Source organism: Eleutherodactylus coqui, chromosome 9 (genome assembly GCF_035609145.1).
Source record: "Eleutherodactylus coqui strain aEleCoq1 chromosome 9, aEleCoq1.hap1, whole genome shotgun sequence".
NCBI classification, from domain to species: Eukaryota; Metazoa; Chordata; class Amphibia; order Anura; family Eleutherodactylidae; genus Eleutherodactylus; species Eleutherodactylus coqui.
In genome coordinates, this window is record NC_089845.1 from 95,229,441 (window position 1) to 95,245,779 (window position 16,339).

Below are 16,339 nucleotides of genomic sequence, written 5' to 3' on the forward strand. Positions count from 1 at the left end.
AAAGTACATAAGGAAGTGGCCATGGGCTGCAGTGATGAAACATGCCTTTAAGGCTAAGAAGGGACTGCAAACTCCTGTCTGGGGGTAAATTTGAATAAAAAGGGGCATAACCTCTAAGGGTAAAGGTGAGGAGAGTGGGAGGGGTGGCATGTTCTGCAGAGGGATATCGGTACATGCAGTCTGAAGAGAATCTAACGCTCCTCTATGTGCATGTATATTAGTCCTTGGTTCCTCTGAAGGAACAATGACTTCATAAAATTTTCCATGTGAACAACATGTAAACAACTGTGCCAAATTAACTCGGGTGAAGCCAAGTATATCAACTAGTCGTACATACAAGCTAGAGGCTGTACAACAGGGTACCAGATCCTCCCTTCAAGGGGTCAGTTTTCCACATTTATCATTTTGCTCTGATATATTCACTAACTTATATCAACGTTACAATCACACAGCTTCATTTGATGCTGACAACTCCGTAGGGGAGGGATTTTGTTGTCTTTCATTTTTTTTAAACAATGAAATATATATTCTTTAAATATATATATATATATATATAAACAATCTGTGATATATATTCACAGATATATCTAAATCAGTCAACTGAGAACTTGCTGCAACAAGTTAACACAAAAGCCATTCAAAGGCAAATAAAAAGCATTATGCTACAGTTTACACATTAGGGGTTCCTCCACATGAATATATGGTAACAGCGTATTACGCACGTAATATGCTGTACCAATCTGCCATAGGCTCCTATGTTGCAATAAGGATGACAGCATGTTCTATCTTGGCGCATATTATGTGTGAATACACATCAAGATAGTGTATGGTGATTATACAATATGTACTTGCAGCACACAATTGTAATGCGAGCGGCATGCAGCAAATTATGCTTCTATGAAGCCACCCTGTCATGTCCTTTATGTTGTCCTCACTGAGAGCAGCATAAAGTAATGGAAGACATGCTGATATCAGTAGAGTGCAGTGGAGTTTAAGAATTTACAGCAGGTTTCTGCAGCTCCCAGCATGGTATGAGTCCAGCTCATTCATGAGGACCACCTATCCACCTCATTTGGTAGTTCTCAGTATGCAGAAACCATGCAACACAAGCTGTAGACCCTCAGAGGTGTCAGCCATAGTTTGTGATGGGAACTACATGCTATTAAACATACAGATTATGCTGCTGCACACAATCTGTGCATCCCAAAGCACAATCCATTGGACAGCTAAGCTATAGAAAAACATTCTATGGAGTGACAAATCACACTAGTCTATCTTCCACTCAAATGAGCATGCTGGAGCGGTGCACACCACCTTTTGTCCGAGTGTTGTACCAACAGTTAAGTATTGCTTGTAGTGGCAAGAATCATGAACATGGACCTTGACATCCTAGACAATGTGGCAATACTCTGGGAATGGTCAACCATACTTCCAACAAGACAATATGCCTCATAATAAATCTGGTGCTGTTTCACATTGCTTTGAGGATATGGATGTTCCATGATTGAACTGGCTGCACAGAGTTCCGACCTGAACATTTTTGGGACAAATTGGAATATCTGGTAAGGAAATATGAAGAGTGCCCATCTTTGAGAGAACTTGACAGATGCTTGCAGGATGAATAGAGGGAAATACCAGCTGAAGTATATCAGACATGAATAGAAAGTATGCCATGGAGAGTAACCAATTTCATTAGGTTCCAAAGGAGCCCCACTAAGTGTTAACATATGGAAAGAAATACTACTTTGGATTCTTACTCAGGTGCCCAGTTACAGCAGCACAGTGTACTGTACATTATATGACAGCATTAAAAAAAGTAGGCCGGGCCACCCAGAGCTAAATTCATGGCAGAAACTAGAGATGAGCAAATATACTCGTTTCGAGTAATTACTCGATTGAGCACCGCGATTTTCGAGTACTTCCGTACTCGGGTGAAAAGATTCGGGGGGCGGCGTGGCGGAGCGGGGGGGTAGCAGCAGGGAACAAGGGGGAGCTCTCTCTCCCTCTCCCCCCCACTCCCCGCTGCAACCCCCCACTCACCCACGGCGCCCCCCGAATCTTTTCACCCAAGTACGGAAGTACTCAAAAATCGCGGCGCTCGGGCGAAAAAGGGGCGTGTCCGAGCAGGTTTGCTCATCTCTACCAGAAACTAATGTAGAGTTTAGCAGGTTTTACCTAATATAGATTTCAACAGATAGCACATACTGAGCTGATAGTTATCCTGCATCCATTTGGCACTACTAGGAGCTCAGTGCACTGCTCTCGTCTCTTCCAGCCTCCTCAACCTGCAGGGAGGGACGCCGTATATCGGCCGGCGTGAATACTTGGCCAATATACAGTCGTATGAATAAGCCCTACGGCTGGATTCACACAAGCATATATCAGCCGCGTTTTCACACACAGCCGATATACACTGCCCCTCTGATGCATTGGCTTATTTCCGCAGCGTAAAAGCCCCTGGCTGGCCAAGAGTGCTTTTCGTCCGGGTGCTTTTACGTTGCCGCTGGCTGCATAGACTCGAATGGAAACCTATGACAGCCGCTGGAGAAGGGAGATGGGAGGAAGTTTAGCAGTGTGACTGCTAAATTCCCTCCCCCTACTCTTCACGCCCTTGTCACTTATTTACAATGGGAAGGGTCGGGAGGGGGCAGAGCTAGTTACTAAGCTCCTGCCCCTCCCATTGCTGGCTGCCGACAATGACGGAGAGTGGACGGGAGCTTAGCACATTAGTTCACGCCCCACCCCGTCCCACCTCCTCCCCTTGCTGAGAATCGGCAAGCAAAACTGTCTCCCCCCACCCAATGGCATTGCAGGCTTGGCATATATACGACGGACTCTGGTCGTCTGAATGGGCGCATAAACGTTAGATTTGTGCACCCTATTACACATTGTTATGTTGCAGGCGGGTGCACATAAAAACACCAACACCCGTGTGAATAAGTGATGAGGCTGCAGGTATTTTTTTCAGCTTATTTTGAACTGCAGCCAAAAACTACCAGCATTTTTTTAAACACATGCATTATTAAAAACTGCAGGTTATTGCTAAAAAGGACACACACTTTTTAGCACTGCATGTAGGTTTGGAAGATCACTTTTTCTACATCTTCTAAAGGAAAAAAAAAACAAAAACGGAAAACAAAAATGCAGCTGCGGATGATGAAGCTTCTGCCTAGTGGATGTGCTCAGCTCCCCCATTATATAGAACGGGGTGGGGATCCATCACCGGCAGTCAGCAATATCCCCATTACAGAACACTCAGTACTTACCTGCTGTTCCATCTCAGCTAGATGACCTGGAATCACCTGCAAGAAGGAAGACAGGCAGGGGTTTTTAGTATTTTACTAGTAATGGGAAGAGTAAAGCCCACATTTATCAATGTACTTGTGACTTTGTTTCTGTTATATTATACTCCAAAATCATAGGGGCGGATCTATTAAGACCAGCGTTTTGCCCACCAGTCTTATGGCTTATTCACATAGATGTATATTGGCTGGGTTTTCAAGCCCGGCCGATATACGCTACCCTTCTCTGCAAGGGGAAGAGGCTAGATGGGAGCTAGTGTGCTGAGCTCCTGCCCTGTCTCCGCCCCTCACCACTATTTGCAATGGGAGGGGTGGGAGCTCAGCACACTAGCTTCCGCCCCATCCAGCCTTCTCTCCTTGCAGAGAGGGGCAGCGTATAACGGTTGGGTATGAAAACCTGGCCGATAATTGTCCATGTGAATAAGCCCTTAGAAGCAGCCCCGCTGTCAGACGTTGTGCCAAATATATTATAATACAATACAGCTGGTGTACATTTCAGCTATAATTTATAATGGTGTAAAAGGTGAAATCCAAGCTGAAGGCAAAGGAATATTCATACAACACCTAGAGGCTGATTTCATACGCCTGTCTCAATATGCACCCTGCCATCCGAAGATGGCGACTTTATAATGCTACAATTTTGGTGCAAGTGTAATAATAAATTTTCCCTATAGCACTCATTGCTTCATCATGAAAAGGCTACAGATGGCAACGTTTCAGCCTTGCAAGGCCTTTGTCAAGCCTCAGAGAACTTAAAATGTTTTGGGTTCTATGAGGTCTAACACAAGCTATGTAAGCAGCAACGTCTGTAACCTCTTCATGATGAATGAATGTCTGGGGTTACATGGCACCTTTTGGCTAAAAATGGGTTGCAAGTTTACTGTGTGGACCTGCGACCTCACATTGTCATTGAAGTCAATGAGGTCACGGGGTGATTAACAGGTTACCATGACCCATGGATTAGAAAAAAATCCAACCTCACTGGAATTATATCTGACCTGCAGGTTGTAGCAACCTGTAACTTGCACCAAAATTGCAACTGTTTAACAATTTCAGGACTTGTATTTGCAGGCACAGCTCTCATTGACTTCAATGATACCTCAGCCTGCAGTTCCGAGCACCGGCCACTACACAGGGGTGGGAGCAGTGGCTTCCGCTTTGATCCTGGTATATCCTTCTCTGACAGAGGGTGCTACCTGGAAAACTTGAAATTAAATTTGCCCCAATGTCTAATCTGCTGTGGGAAATATTTATTAATCACTTGCACAAAAAATTTGAGCCATTTTTGCCATCCATATCAGTATTGAAAAGTGGGGCGAAAAGTGTGTGTGACCTGGTGACTTTTTGCTTTACCACAATTTAGAAATGTTTATGATATGAAACTATTTATATAGTCACAACATTTGTTGCAGTGGATGGGTGGTGTACAAAGTGACTCCAAATCTGCACACTTGTTTAAAATGCAACTAATTTAGCAATACTGTGCAACATTTGGTACATTTCTAACTTTCAGGGCTTATTCATACGATCGTATATCGGCCGGGTATTCACGCCGGCCGATATACGGCGTCCCTCTCTGCAGGGGAGGAGGCTGGAAGAGCCAGGAGCAGTGTTCTGAGCTCCCGCCCCCTCTCTGCCAACTCTCCACTCCCTCTCTGCCCCTCTGCACTATTTGCAACGAGGGGAGGCGGAATGGGGCGGAGCTAATGCTCAGAACTTAGCCCCACCCCCACCCCACCTCCTCTCATTGCAAATAGTGCAGAGGGGTGGGGAGGGGGTGGAGAAGGGGCAAAGAGGGGGCGGGAGCTCAGAGCACTGCTCGCGGCTCTTCCAACCTCCTCCTCCTGCAGAGAGAGACGCCATATATCGGCCGGCGTGAATACCCGGTCGATATATGGTCATCTGAATAAGCCCTCAAAAGAAAACAGTTGCCAGAAAACTTTAATGATACATTTCTGTGTTACCTCCAGCAAAACTGACTTAAAAAAACACCTGATACTAAATTTCCCCCCATACATTCTAGAATTTAGGATAGTGCAGCATTGCAACCTTGTGCCGCCATTGATCTCAACTATGTTGAGTTCAAATTTGGTGTATTTTATCACCACAACACGTAGGGTTGGGTCATGGCTGTGGGGGACTTAACGCAACAGGACATAAACATACGTCCTGTGGATAGTGGGAAACTGGCTGTGACTGATTGCCAGCCTCCCACTGCAACAACAGAAATAAATAAGAACAGCAATCCCTGCTGTTAACCCCCAACATGCTGAAATCTATGTATATTGCAGCATGTATGGGGAACAGCCATCTGCAATGTAATCACAGAGTGCCAATGAGCTGCTATGGCAAGAGGATGTCAGATACGGAGTACTGCAATCCCTTACATAGCAATCATATCTGTAATGGTTTAAGTCCTCTATATGAACATAAAAAAATTTTAAAAATAAATTAATGTAAAAAAATAAACTAAACATAACAAAAAAAGCTGTCTTCTCCCACCCAACAGCATATACGCTGAGCCTGTGCATCAGATGGTAGCATATATGGACCAGCCGTGAAAATGCCGGCCGATATACGCTTGTGTGAATCCTTATGCTGTATGATTAACGATGCAAGGAAAAAAAAAACAGGGTAGAATTGTAGAGTTTTTTCTCCCTGGTCTCCAAAAAACATTTAATAAAAGTTTTACAATACTTTATATGTACTTAAAAATTGTACCAATAAAAACGGGCCCTCTACGGGTGGATACAGACGACCGTATATCAGCTCGGTTTTCATGCCGAGCTGATATACAGTGTCCTCATCTGCAGGGGGGGGGGGGGGGGGGATGGAAGAGCCAGGAGCAGGAACTGAGCTCCCGCCCCCTCTCTGCCTCCTCTGCGCCCCTCTGCACTATTTGGTCTGAATCCAGCCTCACAGCCATGTTGACAGAAAAATAAAAAAGCTATGGTTTTGAAACAGTGGAGTAAAAATTCCCCCCAAAATTGACCGTGTCCTCAAGGGGTTAAACTGAAAAAGAAAAAAAAAACGGTCAGAAAAGTAGCATCAAAAATTTTGCTGAATAAAAATTCCTCTCCAGTTTCCTCTAATACCAAGAGACTCCGCCCCTCCCAAGACATCATACTCACCAGGGGCATTACCTGGTGGGTGTGGTTAGCTGCCTATAAGTGCTCAGACTCTGCCGGAACTGTCATTCCTTCTGCTGGAGCTTTGGGTTAGGTGGTTGCTTGTTGGCTGCTTAGAGGTGTAGGGTAGCTGCTACAGCAGCTTGCGGTGGGCTATCAGCTCTTTTGTCTGACTGTCTTGCTTCTTGTAGGTTCTTACTATTAAAATGGGTGAAATGGTGGAGCAGCAGCAACAGGTAAGTACTGAGTGTTCTGTAATGGGGATATTGCTGGCTGCTGGTGATGGATCCCCACCCTGTTCTAAATAGTGGGGGAGCTGAGCACCTCCACTAGGCAGAAGCTTCTTTATCAGCTGCTGACAAACCTCCATGTGAGGAAACACAACTTCCCATTATATGACCGATGCTTGTGAGACTTGGTTGTGTTAGGAAAGAGGCCTGCATGGATGTATCTCCCACCATGAATGTTCCAACTACTAGGGTATCTACTGCAATAGACTTCTTCTGTGTGGTAGATTTAACTTGTATTATAGAAGCAGTAAACTTATAACAAGAAGTCTTCTGTGAACTGCAGAACATCCTTGATTGTAAGTTCACCACTTGACATTGCACCACTGCTGAACTCTATGGCGTTGATGTGATGGCTGAAACAGAATCTGTTTTTTTTTTTTTTTTTTTTTTTTTCTTCTCATGACCACCATGTTGCAGCAACCTGTGACTTGCACTCCAAATCAACTGTGTTTAATAGCGGGGCAATGTTGCTGTGACAGCCATTCTGGCCAAAACCACCAAATAACCCTAGTCTTAACTCTCTAAAAAGCATTGCTGCTGGGGGGTTGTCAAACCATGAGTGATGTACCACAAAAAAGTTAGTGTTTTATCCATGAAACTTTGTCATGCAAAGTATTTGGTGCTTATGATGACTGTTAAACTAGACATTGGGGCTTTCTTACTGTAGAAATAAGTTCTTTTTAAGAAATATGTATAGTTCAGGCTCTTGCTTAAAACCTTCCCTGTACTTCAGTGTGCCTTTTTCCCCCCTTAGAATGTGCTGGTAAGGCTGGTGAACCTCCCATTGGTGAGCTCCCCGTATGATCTGGTGTCTTCTACCTATGTGACCACCAAAGACAACCATCCCTACCTGAGATCTGTATGTGACGTCGCAGAGACAAGTGTGAGAAGCATCACTTCTGTGGCTGTGAGCAGCGCTGAGCCCCTCCTACAGCGCCTGGAGCCTCAAAGTAGGTGGTCTATGGAAGGAGGGTCTCCTCCTCACTGATATGTTGGGGATTAGACTTTCTTTACTTCTGTGGCTTCAGATGACTTCATAGTAAGAAATATCTCTGTTCCCTAAGAACTGTTCAATAGGAAAGTGTTGGATGGGAAGCTTAAAAAGCTGCTTTAACTTCCTGACTTCTGCCATGACATTGGGGCTTTGCATTAGACATGCAATTTGTTCTCTCCTTGCTCAGTAGCTAAATGTTATGTCCTACAACAGTTCCAGCATTATTCCCCAGGACTTCTGCTGACTTATAGCTTATCAATACATGGCTTTATCCTTCAAACTGATGCTTTCTCCCTCTTCAGTCACTCTGGCTAACAACATGGCCTGTGCTGGCCTGGATAAGATGGAAGAGAAGCTGCCTATTCTGCATCAGCCTTCTGGAAAGGTGAGCTATTAAATTCTGGGAACCTTGTAAATGTCCAATAAACTGACCTCCTCTGTCACAGCGGTGCAGTGTGAACAATAGCGGGGTGGGTTGCTGGGTTTGAGCTCATGGGTATAAATGTCTCTTCTGGCAGGTGGTGGCTAATGCCTCAGAAGCAGTAGCTGGGGCCAAGGATGCCGTTCTTCAGAGGATCACAGGAGTAGTGGATAAAACCAAGGGAGCTGTCCAGGATGGTGTGGAGAGGACTAAGGCTGTAGTAAATGGCAGCATTAGCACAGTTCTGGGAAGCGGTGTAGTGGAGCTGATGAGCGATCGTGTGGACGCTGCATTATCCAAGTCTGAATCTCTTCTGGAACAATACCTGCCGCCAACAGATGAAGAGTTAGGTAAGAGAAACCAGCCCAGTGGGAAGACAGAGCTGTGTGATCTCCGCAGAACAAGGGAGAAACTGGTGGCTATACTCTAAAAAGTAAAACAAAAAAATGAAATGCACTTTTCTCTGCAGAACTCCATATCACCTCAGCCTATGTCACCAGAGGTCTCTTAAAGCATACAGGGGGCTTTTGAGAAATAAGCTGTAGTGTATGTACATGATAACCCTATTTCTGACCTGTTGTGATTTGTATATGGTACACTTTATCAGGTTCCAGCTGAAGCTAATAACTGTCGGTTGTCCCTCAGCTGCTGGGTGTAGACTGCTGCTAGTGGTCTCTATGTTGCACATGAAGTAAACTGCAGCTATTTCCTATCTGTAACACAGAAAAACAGCCTCCTGGAAGACATTCAATGGCTGTACTGAGCAGTCTGCAAGACCTCAATAGCTATGAGACAGTAACGCTTAATAGTGGCTGTAACAGTTAGGAGTCTGTCTCCCTCTATGGAATTTCCGCCACTCTTCCTCTCCTACTTATGTGGGTATCATGAGACATTACCCAGCCTTTTTTTTTAATTTTTTTCCCCTGGTCTGTCTGTTCCTAGAGACTGACTTCACATAAGCAATGGAAAGAAGATTGGAAGGGAGCGCCCGCCCCTCCCCCCTCCAGGGGGTCAGTGCTCTAATTTATTTACTCCAAAATGTTTGTGGGGAAAATCGGTGATTTGCACTTCTGCTAGTTATCATGGGTTTCTTTAAGGAGCAATAGAATATGGAAGGTTTAACAATAGTTTATCTTTTTGAAAATTAAATACAATCACTTAATTTGAATAAAGGTTGCAGCTTTCAGCAATATATAGTAACTAGTAATCTTTATACAAAGGTTACAACTTGCATTGCCTCACTGGAAGGTAGCATTGGCTGCCTTGACCACTTTTTCCAGGAATTTACCATGCATCCAGAGGCGTAACTTGAAGCTCCCGGGCCCGAGGCAAAACTTGTAACAGGGCCCCCAACTATAATGCTTTACTCATAGTACTGGGTTACCTATATGGAGAAGAGGCCTTATGGGCCCCCTAAGGCTCCTGGGCCCGGTGCAACCGCATCCTCTATAGTTACGCCCCTGCATGCATCCCTGTTAGGTAGCATCATCTGACTTGTTGATCAGCGGCCATAGAAGGCCACTTCTGAACAGTGCTAAGACAAATTCCCTAGGAAACTGGACAAGTAGTGCATCACCTTGTCTAAGTGGCTTCTATTTTTGGTTCAGGAAAGTAAAACTTGGTATGCCATTTAAGCAAAAGAAGAAAAAATGCTTGTGTAGCGATTTCCCGGTCTTCATGACAGAATTACACTTTCTGCCATGAGACAGCAAAACAAACTGTCCTACAAAGCTGATCCTCCTCCCACAAAACATAACTCCATTATGTGTTAACTTGGTCTTAAAATGTACACCACTTTTATTATAGCCATAAATGCATCTTTCCTTTTTAAACATGAACTTTAGCTCTGGTTAGGAAAAGCAAAATGTAGTCTAAATCATACAATCAGTAGATTCCTAACAACCACAGGCTCATACTGTTTCCCCAAAAATAAGACCCTGACTTATATATTTTTGCCCACAAAGAGGCGCTAGTTATTTTCAGGGGATGTCTTATACTTAGAGGAACCCAGACTGGGTCTGCTCTCCGGAGTTCCGACACTACTTGCAGTCCTCAGCCACCCACAGAAGACCACTTCCTGGTTACAGTATTCATAAATCCCTCCTCATGGCTCTGATTGGCTAAGCAGCACTCGAGAACCAATCACAACCATTGCATTGGTTCATTGAGCACTGCATTGATTGGCTAGGAACCAATGGGAGCCATTGCTTCCTGTAGGTGGGATTTATGAATTCCATAACAGGAAGTGATCTTCTGTGGGGAGCCAAGGACTGCTAATAGTGCATCAGGGCTTCAGAGAGCATCAGGAGGGACCTGGACCGAGCCTGCTAGGCAACATGATTTTTTTTTTTTTTTTTTTTCTTTCTGTAGCTAGGGCTTATTTTGGGGGTAGTGCTTATATTTCAAGCCTTCTCGAATACTGAAAAAGCAGGGTAGGTCTTATTTTCAGGGAAACATGGTATTAACATAAGCTGTATCAGTGGAGACCATTGCGCTTACTGGGGTTAACTTCATTAAGTAATTCACTGGATCTTCCTAAGCCTTAATATAGTCCCAGCAGTATCTGCAAGAAGTAATAGTTGGCTACACAGTTGCATCCTCCCCATTACCAACATTATACTGTGTATTGCAGCATGAGTGTTTGTACTGTAAAAACACTACATGATCTGTATAGTGATGGAGCCCTTGAAGACTGTATATACACATACTGTAACTGTAATGTCACTTTTAGCTGAAGAAGCAACTAAACCAAAAGGCTCTGAGTCGTCCCAAGATGAGGCCAGCTACTATGTCCGCCTGGGATCCCTCTCTACCAAGGCCTGCAGACGAGCTTATCAACAAGCTGTGACCCGGATTAAGGATGCCAAATGCAGAAGCCAGGAAGCCATTGCTCAGCTCCAGATCACAGTTGACCTGGTGAGTAAATCTACCTGAGGGATCTAAGCTGGAAGGGGTCATCCTATACATTTATTCCCTGACCACAGGATAAGAAGGGAAACTTATTAGTGGAGGGCCTAATTCTCAGATGCACACCCCATTTCCAGTCATTTTAGTTGGACTGCCAGAGATGGCCAGGTTAAAGAACTTGGCTATTTCTGGCAGACTCATCGAAATTAATAGAGCAGTAGTGCAAGTGCATAACCATTGTTCGTTATTCAGCGACACTAGGCCCTCTGTTCTCATAACCAGTGGAGATTCTAGTAATCAGACACTAACTGATCAGTTTTTCACTATCCTGTGAAAAGGGGATAACTTTAATTTATGGGACAACCCCTCTTTAAAGCTCATAAAACTGCTTTAACAGAAATCTCTATTTGTAATCAACAAATCCCCTACTGTAATCAAGATGACTAGTTCAACTGTCTAGACCCACTAAGGCTATGTTCAGAGGTTCCATTGCAGATCTGGCACAAAGTGCCAAGAGTCCTGCATGCAGGACTTTTTCACCCAGTAAAATATGGGACAGCTGAACAGACCAAAGGGACACTAAGTTTTATTTAGTTCCATCATAAGGCTGATCCATTCAGCCAGGGAATCTCCCCCTTCCTGCTCCCAAAATACAAATGTGAACAGACTTGCTTATAGGTTTACCTGTCAACAGAAGACTGCTCCACATTATTACCTTTGCAGAACATCTAATGCCTCTACAGAACAGACCAATATTAAAGGAACTTTGTCATATAAAGTCTCCAGTTTCAAACATCAAAACAGTGCACACACCCATAAGATGTCTATTTCCAAAATGCTCCATTCTCCAATTGGAGATATTGATTCCCCCCCCCCCCCCCCCCCCCCCCTTTTTAAAATTTTTTTTTTATTTATCTTTTTTTTCCCTTCCTTCCCTGCTCTTTGCTGTGGAAGCCCAGAGCCAACCCTGGGCTGGGGAAGGCAGTGGGTTAAAACACTCTCGGGTGGCTTTACAATCTTCTCCTTTTGGGCCCAAAGGGTAAATGGCCCAGCCATCCACAGATCCCATAGTAAGTAACTATGTGAAATAAGGCTTGGTACCAGTTTGTCTTTGTCTTTACAAGAATTGTAAAGGTCCAAAACACGGCATCTAACAGTCTTCAGCATTGACATGCAAAACGTTTATTAGTTTCAGATTCTTTTCTCAGTAAGTTAGTATCCAGAAACTCCTTTTTACTTTAACTTAGACCGTGGATATGTTAGCTATTGTAACTTTGCAGAAGTGCTTCTGTTACTAACTAGGCACAAATTACATCCTCCTCTCCTCCACTTAGTTCACACTCTTTGAATCTAGTTCTGTCTCTTGCATCCACTCACTATTACGGTTGACAAATGGAGTTACCACGTACTCACCAACTCCAAGAAAACCGGATGTGTTCCAAACACTCTCCGAAGGAAAGGCATTCAATTTCTGCGAAAGTAAGGCTGGGACAAGCCACAGGTAAGCTCCAGATCTCCTGTGTCCTCACATGGCTTCCAGCTGACACTGCACTTCTACACACATTCTTGAGCAGCTATTACTGCTCCCCACTGACTCACTCCACATCACATGCACACAGGTTAGGAAGGACTTGCGTATAACCAGGCTAGACAGATACAATACCAGACATCAACCCTTATGTGAGCTGTCTGAGGTAATGCACATATTAAGAGATAAGCACTACATAAACACACTCGCTCTCTCAAACTCTGGGCTGCTAAAGACTGCCTATTCTATGAAAAAATGGCAAAGAATAATGGCGGCTGGGTCCAAAATCTAATAGGCATGTGCTTTTGAGATCCAGCCCTCAGATCTTGATAAAGTGTGTAAGTTTCAGCTTTTTTTTTTTTTTTTTTTTTTTTTTGCTCCTTGTCTATTTCGTTCCAAAGAGGTGGTCTGTTTCCCTGACAATGAGCTGCAAACAACCAGAGGACAGAGGAATTGGTATCTGAAGAACTGAGCATTTTGGAGAAACCTCTTCTGGGTTTCTACATTGTTTTGTGATTAAAGATGAGCGAGCGTACTCGGAAAAGCACTACTCGCTCGAGTAATGTGCTTTATCCGAGTATCGCTGTGCTCAGGTCTGAAGATTCGGGTGCCGCTGCGGCTGACAGGTGAGTCGCAGGGGAGAGCGGGAGAGAAAGATCTCCGTTCCTCCCAGCTCTCCCCTGCAGCTCCCCGCTCCGTGTCGGCACCCGAATCTTCAGACCCGAGCACAGCGATACTCGGATAAAGCAAATTACTCGAGCGAGTAGTGCTTTTCCGAGTACGCTCGCTCATCTCCATTTGTGATTTCAAACACACTGACATGGGAGATGGGAATATTCTAAGAGCAACCACTGGCATGGGTAGGGCATCATATATTGGCTAAAATATACCTATAGAGCATGTAAAGGATAACCTTCCTTAACGCCATCTGTTTTGGAGATGGCTTCTTCAGTTGTCTGGGAACTGAAGAAACAAAGGGTAACTGCTTGCTTCTAGAACTCCATGTAAGCGGGGAAAACAGTGTAACTGTGCAATATATCATTATGTGGGCCTCATATGGTTTGTATCAATCTCTCCATGAACACATGGTGAATATAACATTACCCTATTCTCTCAAGGTTGAATATGCAAGGAAGAACATGGATGATGCCAGTCAGAAAATCCAGACTGCACAGGAGATGTACAATAAGTGGCTGGAGTGGAGCAAAGGCACAGGACAAGATGCTAGTGGGGACCCTGAACGCACTGAGGTAATGCCAATCCCCCTATAGTGTAAGCTGGCATCATCTGGACCCTGGGAATTTGACATGTCTATTTCTCTCTGTAGCGCATGGAATCCTGCACTCTGGCTATTGCCCGTAATCTCAGTCACCAGCTACAAACCACATGTGTGTCTCTTGTGACCAGTGTCCAAGGCCTGCCACAAAGCCTTCAGAAGAAAGCTCAAGATGTGAGTGCCATGGCTGCAGAGGTCTATCAGGCCTTCCATGCTGCCTCTTCCTTCAGAGAAATGTCTGCTGGCCTCTTAACCACCACTAAGGAGCAGCTCACAAACATAAAGGGGTCTCTGGAGGATGTGCTGGATCTCTTGGTGAACAACTCTCCCCTAAACTGGCTGGTAGGGGGCTTCATTCCCCAACTGGCTGGTGGACAAGAGGAGCAAGAATCTGATGGGGAAGACTCTACTAACAAGGAGCATTAAAAGCTTCAGGTGAAGAAACGTTGTCCTTAAATGGTGGAATGATGACTGTTTGGATTTGTCCAACTCCTTCTTTCCACCTTCATCTGAGGGCCGGTAACAGCTGGCTGTGAGGATTTGTCTGTAACATTTGGTCTGTCTTAGATTTGTGTTAAATTAAAGAAAAGCAGATGCCCAAGAGTAACTGCATCACTGATATGTACATCCCTGTTCATGTGCACTCTTGTATTAATAAAATGTCTGCATCAGCTCTTCTGTGTTGCTGTATGTACATAAATCGGCTGCTCAAATGTCAAAAACAGATATTTCTAAACTTGTCTTCCCCTAGGAGTGCAAAAAATTTATTAGAAGCACATTGAGCACAAGTCCACAGTGAGGTACTACACATGTATGTAACGCTTGCCTAACTCCACAGCTTCAGATGCTCATGATCTTCTGTATGGCCACTTGTATGCTCTTATTGTTTCCATCTTATCCTGACTTCAATACTCCAGTCTGGGGAGTAAAAGGCTTGTCCATGACTACTTATGTAAGCTAGTAGCACTTTGGCACGAGGGAGTAAACCAAATCGTTTTTCAGATGACACCCGGTCTTGCCAAGTAAAATCGTATTTCTGGTGGCTACTGTTATACACAATACAATCCAGCTAGTGAGCGAATACCTCACACCCCACAATGACTGTCTAAAAGAAACTGGAGTATGCGGAGAAAGAATACTTGGGGGGGGCCCCCACACCACCACCATTCAGGATAATTTTTAACTTAGACTCCAACATTCTTATAGTATTTTTAGTTTTACATAAGTTCAAAAAACACTTAATTTGAATATTCATTGTCCAACAAAGGGACTTTACCATGTGATCCACTGTATAATACACTAGCCTACCAAAAGAACTGATGCCTTAGCAAGAATTGTGATGGCTTTGACCAAATTTCAGCATTAAATATAGTGCTGTCTGCATTGTACTAGTAGGAGAAAGGAAAATACAAAAATATCTTGAATGTGGTGGTTGGTTCTGTAGATTTGCTTTTTTGCTTCATCAGGTTGGTATAACAAAACTAGTTATTAGGAAGTTATAGTACCAGTGGTTTTGTCCCAGGAAATGGAGTTTTCAATGTTACATAAGCCCAACTGAATCCTGTGTTCAGTGTCAAACATTCTTCTATATCCGTATTCCCAACCGAAAAGTTGTATGTACTCCAAAATGGTATCAATGGAAACTGCAGGCCGTCCCACACAAAATGAGCCCTTGCATAACTATGACGGGGGGGGGAGAAGAGAGCCGTGTCCTTGAGGGGTTAACATAACAATCCATTTTCTCTATTGTGTTCTTGACTTCAAAACTGTAGTCACAGGTAAATCTCTTGACTTCATCCTTTATGCTGCCTTTACAATAATCATAAATATTGGAAATTCTGTAGCATTTACAGTACAAGAGAGAATTTTTCTACAACAAATATGCCTGAAACTTAAAGCGCTGCGGTTGTTACCACCACAGTGGCGTGTCTATTTATGTTATACAAACTGCGTGCATATTTTGTAAATATCTGTGATAAAGATCAATAGGTAAACTAAAAACTACCAGAATCCACAAATCGAGTAAGACAGTCTTCTCATAGGGCGGAAACACAATGGAATTTCTGCTTGCAGTATTCACAGTAGAATGTGGAGGGGATTTAAAGGAAATCCTCACCCGCTTTGCTGTAGAATTCAATTCTTAAAATACAAGGGTTCCATTCTGCAGCTGTTCTGAAAGTAAAAATGCTTCCCCACTTTCCTCAGTGTCTTCCTGTCCTGCCAGGAGGCAGGATCTCTGAGAGGAGCTGGTGGAGAAGCCAGCCGGAAGCCTACTCACGGGCGGATCGGAGGGCAGTGGGTCAGCCTGTCCTCCCTTCCCAGCCAGACTCCCGGGACGCCACATGGGGTGGTAACCCCCGGGCCAGGTTCCTCCCGCGGCGGCCCATGGGGGGTACAAAGCGGGAGCCTCAGTCGTCCTCCCTGCACGTCATCGCGTCTGCATCAGGAGCGGAGGGGGCGGGGCTTAGCGCAGGAGCGCGAAAATTTTAAAAA

At 44.3% G+C, this 16,339-nt stretch overlaps 1 protein-coding gene across 1 annotated transcript; it reads left to right on the forward strand.

Annotated features, from left to right (window-relative positions):
• Nucleotides 1-6,636: 6,636 nt before the first annotated feature.
• Nucleotides 6,637-14,322, forward strand: LOC136578810 (perilipin-2-like). Its single transcript, XM_066578984.1, has 7 exons — nt 6,637-6,666; nt 7,475-7,670; nt 8,017-8,099; nt 8,233-8,485; nt 10,867-11,051; nt 13,689-13,820; nt 13,898-14,322. The coding sequence occupies exons 1-7, from the start codon at nt 6,637-6,639 to the stop codon at nt 14,270-14,272; spliced, it is 1,254 nt and encodes a 417-aa protein (XP_066435081.1). The 3' UTR covers nt 14,273-14,322.
• The last annotated feature ends 2,017 nt before the right edge of the window (nt 14,323-16,339 follow it).